Source organism: Desmodus rotundus, chromosome 9, assembly GCF_022682495.2.
Source record: "Desmodus rotundus isolate HL8 chromosome 9, HLdesRot8A.1, whole genome shotgun sequence".
NCBI lineage: Eukaryota > Metazoa > Chordata > Mammalia > Chiroptera > Phyllostomidae > Desmodus > Desmodus rotundus.
Genome location: NC_071395.1, coordinates 27,529,494 through 27,540,120, shown reverse-complemented (window position 1 = coordinate 27,540,120; position 10,627 = coordinate 27,529,494). Strand labels below are relative to the sequence as shown.

The 10,627-nt window shown below is 33.5% G+C and overlaps 1 protein-coding gene across 8 annotated transcripts in view; it reads right to left on the bottom strand.

Moving 5' to 3' along the window:
- Positions 1–1,004: 1,004 nt before the first annotated feature.
- ASIC5 (acid sensing ion channel subunit family member 5) overlaps positions 1,005–10,627 on the bottom strand; it is a 28,898-nt gene continuing 19,275 nt past the window's right edge. For 3 of the 8 annotated variants that reach the window (XM_045202537.2, XM_024569273.3, XM_045202536.2), the window contains 4 exons: positions 10,194–10,250; positions 9,531–9,699; positions 4,182–4,273; positions 1,008–2,751 (listed from right to left, as the gene is read on the bottom strand). In XM_045202537.2, the coding sequence (XP_045058472.2) occupies positions 2,561–2,751; positions 4,182–4,273; positions 9,531–9,699; positions 10,194–10,250 (509 nt within the window). In that variant the 3' untranslated portion in view covers positions 1,008–2,560. Of the gene's footprint in view, positions 2,752–4,181; positions 4,274–9,530; positions 9,700–10,193; positions 10,251–10,627 lie in introns of all 8 variants that reach the window. The other 5 variants (XM_045202540.3, XM_045202541.3, XM_053911238.2 and 2 more) reach the window with 4 other exon arrangements.

Below are 10,627 nucleotides of genomic sequence, written 5' to 3'. Positions count from 1 at the left end.
GTGTTTCTGCTATTACTCAACCTCTATTTAGATTTTGGATATAGGCATCCTAATGAGGTCATTTCTATTCTTGTTAAGTTTTGGAAGTAAGCTTTCTATCACCTTAAATCTAAAAGTAATTACTCACATGCCAGCATTCGCTATGCCTTCAGAGGAAGAGTGATGCTTCTGTGGATTTTCAGAATTTTAGTAGTGAGATGATTTAGTAAAATAAGTTACCAAACAGATGGAACAGTCCCCACATCAGATATCTTTTCCTAAGCCAACTCTTCATTTCTTGCTGAATAGATGAATTTATTAGTTTTTTGAATGAGTTTAAATAAATTCTTTTTTCTGAACAGTTTCTCATTCTTTTTTCTTCATGACAAGAAAAATTGTAACAAATCTTCGAGGATGGTTACTCACAAGAATGGGCAACTCAGTAGATAGACCACCAATTTTCTGGGGTACATTCTCACTTAGAACACTTTCCCCAAGTAAGTGTCACACTTACTTTAACAGCACTTCTCACACCACAACAAATAACCCCCAAAGTTGGCCAGTACTTGTATGTACTTAAGACTACCTATGAGCCATGCCATAAGCTCCATCATGTTAAAAGGGGCAGAGTTTAAGCAGGGCTCTGGCCCACCCTATTGACTTTTGGCATCTCAATCTCCCTGGAGGCTTTAGTATTTTCTGAGTACAATCAAAGCTACACATATACTTGGTCGTGGTTCTGCTGTAGCTTCTCCTTACTTTTCTGATGTTTCTTATTGTCTAGGTCACGTTAACTTCCATCCTGATGCTAATGTCCACAGAATTCTTATAGCAAAAACAAGATACCTGTGCATATACATCAGATTGGGGAAAAGTCTCAATTACAATCTAATGGAAAATATAATGGGGAAATACAAATTCTCATATGCTACCATTGGCTGTATAAATGGGTACAGTTATATCAGAGAGCAATTTGACAGTATATAGTCAAGGTGAAAATGTATATATAAAAAAAATCCAGCAATGTCACTTCTAGGAAGAAAACCAAAAGGAATTGTGTGTAGTTTCACTGCAATATCTTTGCAGTAGATAAACTATTGGAACATGTAAATATGCAATATTTTGGGGGGAAATGAATAAATAAATCATGATATATTCAGTGTTTCATGCAGCTCTCAAACTGTATCTTCATGTGTTAGCATGGATACACAGGAAACATGTGAAATGAAAAAGCAGATGTCAGACTAATATATACAGCATATTTCAAAACATGTAAAATCTGAGAGAAATATGGCAAAATTTAATAGTTAAATCTAAATGGTAGGTACATTATTCTGTTATTTTCTCAAATTCTCCAATTTTTTATTACTAACCAAAAAGAAGGATCAATTGCATATATCTAATTTTGTATTTTAATTTTGTATCTCTATATTCAAAATATCTAATTTTGTATCTCTATATTCAATTATTTTAAGTACTGATTTATTATAATATTTAAGGAATTCAAGAAAAAATATTGTACTAATTAAATGCCTTACTATATTTAGACAAAAAACAAAAAAAACAAACCTAACAGAAAGTAGAAGCTCAGGGAAACTAAACAGAGAAGGTATAACCTTAAAGAATGGGAAAGATTTAGGAATTTACGTGAGAGAGAAGGATATTGCTGTCAAAGAATTATAGGATTGGCAAGAGTTATTCTCATGTGGAAGGAAATGAGACCTAGAAGTAATTGCCAGAATGAATTTAGGCTTGGCATTCTAGGACTCGATGATTATTTCTTAAATACATTTGACAAGGCTTCTGGACAACTCACCACTGACTGAACATTCCTGGAGGCCGAAAGCAGGTTGATTTTCTTAGGAGTAAAGAGGAAGACACTACAACACTTGAATTTCCTTTCTAGATTTAGTAAGTACATACAGGTATTTAGAGAAAATGATAAACACTGTGTACTCCCAATGTACTACAGAGTTAACTGTAGTTTAACTGTTAATAAGTCTATTTGAAAATAGACTTATTTAAAGTATCCATCTGTATAGGAAATAGATATAGATCCTGCCCCTCCAAAAGTCCGTTATATAATAGAACTCTTAGGACAACATTAATAAATAACATTATGTTGAATTTTAGTGAAAATGAAAATCTCAGAAATTTTATAATTTACAAATGATGTATATTATCTCCTGAATAAAGAAGGATCTTGTCTCCTCATACACAGTTTTGTTTTAACTAGGTCTAATTTATATATTTCATCATAAAAATGTCTTTTTCCATTATAAAAACATCCATTCATTTAAAGGAAATTTATGAAATGCTTACATAGTCTCTACTGTTCCAGGTGCTAGGAATTCAATGGTGTATACAAAACAAGACAGTGCCTGGTTTTCTTTTATGTATAAATTTACATAGATATAAATACAGACAGAGATAAAATATCTATAAGGAGATAGATATTTACAATGGGTTTTATTGATTCCCCCAAACTATAATATAAAATCACATAACATTGAGTTAGTCATGAATAAATATGAAAATACAGTGGAGGAAAACAAGCAAAAGTTTTTGTCTTAAGTGAACATCAGCATTCTTCTATGTTGTTTTTATTCCCCAGGTGAGTCTGAGGTGGATGAGCCCTTGGGGTCATTTCAGGTATCTTCAGCAAAAGCAAAATGCATATCCAGTAGAAATTGGTGAATATATATTCAATAATTTCTATAATTGTAATCATGCTGGCCCCACAAAATAGGCCTAGTTGACCTCCGACATCTGCTGTAATGAAACCAATACATTGAATAAGTCATGCTTCTTTCATAAAAAGGAAATCAAATATTACTGGAATTTAAGTCATTTGAAGCTAATAAGGTAATTAAAACTGGTATATGAAGATGAGTTGATTGTATTACTTTAAGTTTGGTATAAAGTAATAGCAATTAGTGGTATTTTAAAAATAATATTCTTATAAATCATCTCAAAAAGGAGAGAGAAAATGTGAACATAAATTCATATCCAAAATATAACTCAAAGACTTTCGAGACTGTTAATTCTTTCATCAGATATCCGTGACAATTACAAATTAATTTCCATGTGCTGAACGAAGAGCAGAAATGGGACATTCACATGGCATTATTGGGTGATGACGTTTTCCATCAACATACATTTCTAAGTAATTTGTGACTTCAGGTGTCCAAACTATTTCTTTTTAAACATTTGTAATATTTCATTAAAATATATTAACACCTCACTGCCATTTTCTTAAGAAATTTTGTAAATCCATATTTGTCTTTATTGTATGTGCTTTTCAAATGTGATAAAACCTGCATAACATACATTTTACTATTTATCTGGTTTTAAGTGTACAGCTCTATGGCACTCAGTGCATTAACGCTGCTGTGTGATCATCATCACCATCCATCTCTGCAATGTTTCCGTCTGCCTGACTGAAACTCTGTCCCCATTAAACAATAAACTCCTCATTCTCCCTTCCCCCAGGCCCTGGCAACCATCATTCTATGTTCTGTCTTCATGAATCTGACTACTTTGCACTGTCTCTTAAAATAAATTACATCATTTACCTTTTACTCATTTCCTTGGGCCATATTTAGGACCATGCCATTTTTGTAAAGTGTGATAAGGCCGATACAGGCTTGCCCAGGAGCTTTGAGGAAGTTCCTCTCTATTCTGGGGCTTGGCCGCCAGTGTCTGACTACTGCCATTGTGCCTGACTCTCACCCCTCTGCTGCCTCTTCTGTGAGTCCCCTCCAATATCCAGGAAGATCTAGGAAATCAGTGACTCAGTTTATTAAGGACTGTATGACAAAGGAGAGTGAACACAGAGTGGTCGCAATTTAAATGCTAAATTTTGCTTCCCTAGGATCTTCTTTTCAACTCACTCTGGGCAGGTAGAGTTTTATGTGAAGGTCTGAGATGCCTGGCATTCTGCCCTGATGTTGGATTGCTGAACACTCTACTGCTGAGGGGTGAGGGGATGTCAGAAGGGAAAGTAAGATGCTGTGTGTGAGAGCCCAGGTGAGGTTTGCTGGAGGTTTGTCCAGGGAGTGGAAAAGTGTCAGATTTAAATGGCAGGTGAATGACAAGCACCATTGATTCTTTTCCTCCATTAATATGCTAAGCTTTAGATACAAAAGGAAAAAATTCTGATAGAATTTTTTTTAACTGAGGAGCAATTAAATAACACTTACCAAGTAATTCAGACACACTCACTGCTTTTTGCTGTTGGGTTATCTTATAGTTTAGGTCACTATAGTTTATTTCAATGTTTACAAGATTATTCCTGGGGATAAAAAGAGAATTAAGCTTAATCAAGACTGTCAGCACTATTCTTAATTCCTCTTTGACAAAGGTAATATCCATTTTGGTCCAGATGTTATTTAATGTGCAATTGGACACTTCATCATTGTATTTAATACTCACCATAACACCTTCATTTGGAGGTCACGCTTGTCATGTTGATGTTTAAGGAAAGTAATTTTTTCCCTTACCCAATAATTTTTCTATACCTCTTTCTTGAGAACTTATAAAAGTACATCATTCAAATTTCCAGATATCATTCAGCCATGTGATATGAAATTAGAGACATTTATTGAAGAAGATACAAGAAACATTGTACACAGGACAATGACACCTCAGTCCCCTTCAAAGTAGGCACCTTGGGACCTCACACAGTTCTGCCAATTACCATCAACTGCCCTGTCGTAATTTTCCTGAATCTCATCGATGGTCTGAAATCTCTTCCCTTTCAAAGGTGAATTTAGTTTTGGGAAAAGCTAGAAGTCGCAGGGAGCCAAATCTGGGCTGTAGTAGGGCTGAATCACTTGGGTGATTTGATGTTTCACCAAAAAACTCTGCACAAGACATAATACGTGAGAAGTTGAGACTTCTATCTCAAATTTCTATATATATTCAACTGCCTCCTGGTATTTCTCCTTGGCTGTTCAATTCATATTTCAAGTTCAACATAGTCCAGGGCAAACTTTTAATTTTTCTCCCACTTATAATTTAATACCATTGCAAGCCAAATCCAGCAGTAAACATGTGTTTTACCATTAAAATACACATACATCCAGAATCCAACCACCTCTTACCACATTCACATGCTCTGCTTCCTGCCACACCAACCTCCATTCTGCTCTATCCACACACAAGCATGCTGTTGGCCGAGGGTTTTCCTCTGCATTTGGTTTTCCCTCCTTTTAGAATGTAATAATAATAGCATACTTCAAATAATAGCAAGACCAGCTCTTATATCTCTTTGAGGTTAGCCATTTCCAAAGTATAGTCACAGACCCCTACTGGTCCCCAGTATCTTTTTTGAAGGCTCACAGGGTGAAAATTATTTTCATAGTATACTAACATATTATTTGACATTTTCATTATGATTAGTATTTCAAGAGAGCTGCAGTAGTCACTTTTTACAGGGAACATCATTTTAATTTAAAAATATTATTGACAAACTATGCTTATTCAGACTGTGACATTTGCAGACATTTTCACAAAAAGGAACAAAATGGGCCTGTCCCTTCAAGAAAAATAGTTAATAATATTTGCAGTCAAAGATAAATTTTAAGCTAAGCATGTATGCTAAAGTTAAAATTTTGAAAAATTTGTGTCTGCTATTGAGCTTGACAACTTCAAAATTTTTGAAAATTTTACTGAGATAAGTAATAATAATAAAATTAAATGTGTGTTATATAATAAAATGAATCAATATTTGAGAGATCTGCATAACTCAGAGAATTTTTTTAATGACCAATAAATGATGTTCAAAAATATGCATGAATAAAAGATCCATTGAAAGTATAGGATCAATGGATATTAATATGATAGAGTATGAAAAATTCATTGATGTGTTTTCATATTTCACTGCTGAGAGCTTTGAAATGCCACCATTCCCTCTTCTTGTCCCATGAGACGTAAGTTGATAAGAAAGGCCATGCACTCCCTCCACTGGCACCAGGGGAAGTTAAACCACACAACCTCTAGCCCACCTTTGGGATCTCTCACGCAAGTCCTACCCCATAAGGCAAAGTCAGTAAGTCTTAAGAGTGCAAAGGGACTTAAAACCAAAAAGTTCAGCAGGACTGCTTTAGGCCTTTGTTCAATTGTCACTTTCCCAGGACGAACTTATTTGATCACAGTTGTCAACCCTGAGAATAACCCTCCCTTACTCTGGCTTCCTCAGCCTCTTTTTCTGCTTCTTTTCCTTCCATGGCACTTAACATCATTGAGATGACTATTTGTATTTATTGCCTGTCTCCACCCCAATGGAAATAAATGAAAAAATGCAGGGCTTTTGGCTTTTGTGCGCAGGGGGGTATCCCTAAGTCCTGCAACACTCCTGAATCTTGACACTTAATAGGAGCTCATGATATGGACAAATAAGGGACAAACTGAAGATGAAACCAATGAATAAATGGATAAATATTAACCTGTCCGTCTTATAAGATAAGGTAGAAACTAACCACCTGGTGATTTTCAGTTGGCAACAATAATTGTCATTAAGAATGGATTCTATTTTAGCCTTGTTTCCTGGAATTGGGTACTGTTCTTTAAAATATCTAAGAAAGATAACTATGAATCACTCTCCTTATTGTTTACAGTTTTAGAAATCAATGTTGCCAAATATACTTAATTAAAAATATATCATTAATATGTTTACTTAATTTTCATTGGTTTAGCCCTGGGTAACAGGACAATGTGCTATATTTAAATTGATAATCAAGGGGGTATTGTAATATTTACAAATAATAAAACAATTTCCAAATTGATGGAAATAATAAAGTTGTCTTGGAAGTCTAGATATTTTAGTAATATTGCAATCTTCTTATCATCCATTGTGTTCCTAATTTGTATGCACACTGATAATAATGTTTAATTTCCCAAAGCACAGAACTCATAACCATTTTCAAACATCATCCCTCTGTGGTTTTGAGAGAAGATAAACCATCCCCTACACAAATATTGTGATATTTACTCCACTTCTCTTAGGTGGGTGAGGTGCCCAGTGATTTGGTTCTCATCGAATCTATGCATGACAATGATAGTAAAATTGTTGAGGATTTAAGTCCAAGGATATTAGTTTGTGTCAAGAAATGCATGCTTATAAAGTAAAATCTGGATTTTAATAAGGGTGATGAGATCAATGAAAAATAGAGTGATTTTGTATATACAAAACACTAAAGAAATGATTCTGGGTGCTTGAGTATGATGCTGTTTTAAAGGTTTTGAACAAAGCAAATGATTTTATACATTTTTACTTGAAAATGTGTCTATTTTTGTTTACTAAAACAAAAATAATTTACAAAGTTCATTTTTTTTGCTAATAAAATTGGCCTAAATTCAGCCATCATTTGCCCTTATATTCACTTTCATACTGCCTGCTTCAGCCAAGGGAAGCTTTTTATCATCTTCTCAATGGGGTTCATCAGCTCCCACAAGAGGCCCAAGATCGGTCAAAGTATGAGAGAGCTTTGTGCCCCAGGAAGAAACACGTACGGGGTTCACGATTAAGTAAGGGATTGCTTTAAAAAGCAATCTTATTGCTGCTAAGGTTTCGCATCTGCTCTCCAAATAAACTGCATTTCTGGTTTCTGATTTATTACTCTTTGATTTCTGGTACCTGTTTACAAACCAGTTTCTTAGTTATGTGTGTGACTACTAACCACCAACTCTATACAGGATTTGGATACCCAAGTTCAGCTGTATTTGTTCAGCCACTTGCCTTAGTCTTTGTGGTAATGATCTCCAATATTCACAATAATGTAGGTGCCTACATGTCAATTATGTGATAAGATTAATTGTAGAGCAATTTATTATGAAGGGGAACAGAATATGCTACCTCCTAACATACCATTTTGGAATACCAATTATTTTAAATTAAAATTTCTTAATTTAAAAAGAGCCCATGAAAGAAGACATTCTGGCCTTTGTTCGTCCCCCTGAAAGTAAAAATAAATCCCCATGTGAAAGGTGCCCTCCCTGTACCAAAGACAGGGAATTTAGGGCAAGAAGGCTGTATAAACAAACCTTGTTACTTCTTCACTAATACTACTCCAAGCTCCAAACTCTTTGTCTTGTCAATTTTAACAAACGTATTGTTTCTTTGTCTAAAAGGTATAGAAGCTGCCTTCATTGGTCACTTCTTTGAGTCTCACAGTTTTTATGGGCTCCTAAATGTATGATAAATTTGTTTTCTCCTTTTAATCTGTCTTATACCAATGTAATTGTTAGACTAGCCAAAGACTTTCAAAGGGAAGAAGGGAAAAGTTTTTTTTTTCACCTATAACAATAATGTAAGTTTTGGGAAAAACAAAACAAAAGAAAACAATGTCCTCTAGGATCTTCTTGTTTATGCATGGGTTGCTTTTCAGATTCACCAATGTGCTTCTAAAATCATGCCTACATTCTCTGCATAGTAAATAATTTTGAAACTCAGATCTCTATCAGCCCGAAGTCATACAAAATGCTCTTCCTAGTTCATATTTAAGCATATAATAGAAATAACACTATAAGTGGATCAGTTTCCCATATTAAAATGGGATATAAAGAGGCACCTGTAGGAGACAATAGTGTTAAAAATATAAATGCACATATTCTAGCTTCCCTTCTTTTTCTCTGCTACGTGTTCGAAATCATACCTTATCAACCCTGTCAAGATAAATTAATTTTCTTCCCGATTTGCAAAGATCACTTTACTATCTAAGTATTTACATGAAAAGAGCATTTCTTACTAGATTAAAATAAACACTAGGCTAAAACTAGAATTTAAATATGCTTCCAAAGTTTGGTACTAGGCTGTGCAAAAGTATATCAGCTTATTTTTATTATAACAAATATAAGTATAAACATTACTGTATTATATTACTATTTCAGGTCCTCTTTAAAAATATAAATAAAAAACAGACAAATGTTAAGGCTGCTTCCTGATTTTTGAAGTTTGACTTACAATTTCTGAGAGGCAGCATGGGGTAGCATAAAGAGACCTAATTTAATCCTCAGTTAATTAAATTAGAATTAGATATTTCTGTGGAAAGTATATGAAGTCCAAAACCATAGGTCTTGGGCATAACTTCTTTCTGTGCCACTGAGCACCTTCAGAGAAGCGTTACTTAAAATACAGCACTTCAGTTTTCTCATCTATAAAACAAGAGTTATGATTTGAGCTCCATCCACCTTGTACAGTTATTAGGAGACTCAAACTATATAATATAGAGGTAAAGAATTTTGGTATTTTAAAGCATTAACTGAGATGATTAACTGATATTAAAGCATTATTATTTTTCCAAGTTGAGCCAAGTAAGATCATGAGCAAATTACTCAAGAAGGCCTCATTTTACTTTTCATACAATTAATTTAAATAATTGAAAGATATGATCTTATTTACTTTCAAAGTTCTAGTGTTTCATTGTTAATTCAGTGATGGAAACTATTACATCTGATGGATCAGAATTTCATTTCCTGAGACTTTGAAAGTTTTGAGTAAAGAAAATATTCATGTTAATAACAAATAATTGACAAGACTAAAAGATTACCTGATGTATTTTTGGCTTTGATTCAACTTCTTAGAAAAGTGTTTCAAAGCTTTTTGACTTGGAAAAGTGGAATAAGAAACAGTAGCTGGGTATTCTGTTTCTTCACAAGGAACAGGGCAGCTAGAATTATGTGTTCCCATCGTACATAATCCCTTAACTTCGATGTGGTCTGAAATGAAAACCAGAATGGAACATTCAGAGAAGAGGACTATTTCACAGGGGGGAGGGCAGAGCTTTAAAACTTTTATTATTTTACTTTTAATGCTAAAAAATATTTAACAAATTTTATCACTACTTTCTTAACAAAAATATTCATATTTTATTTATTTTTAGTATATATACAGCAAAGGAAACAAAATATAAAACATAGCAATTGTTATTCTTAAATTAATTAAGTCACTAGATTCAGATATTTGTTAGAAAAAAAAGAAATTCTTTCCAGAAAGTATCTGTGCTTATTTTTATAAAATATCAGACATCGTTTTGTTTTACTATGCCTGTGTAAGTTACTAATGTTCTTAATTTTAAGAACATTAGTAAAGCCTTCTTATAGTCTTTCTTTTATTTCTTTTATGGACTATTCATAGAATAATTTAGTCTTGCATTACTGTGAACAGCTTTCATATAAAACTTGAAAATAAAAAAATACGTTAAGCCACATACCAAGTGTAGGAGAAACGCAGTTGTAAAACTTTTGTAGGTCACACTCTATCCCATTTCCTTAAAAAGAATAGGTATAAATATAGAGACTTCACATTTTATAAAATAAATGACATAATGACAAAAAACACCTTCCTTCCATCCATTCATCCCTACATCCATCAATCTATCCATCTGTACATTTATTCTTTGGCAAAAAAGTATGAAACCTGCTAATACTCTATGAAAATATACAGTGGGAAGAAGAAGAATGCTTTTGTTTCTTTCCATGCTTCTTTCCATCTGTGTATATCATTCTAAATTTATTGAAGTGGATAATAATTTTAAAATGTTGGTGGCTTTGAAATTTAAAATTGCTTTCACATTTAAAATCTTATTTCTTCCAACTCTAATCCTGTGATGTGGGAATCATCATTTTACCAATGAAGAAACTAAGG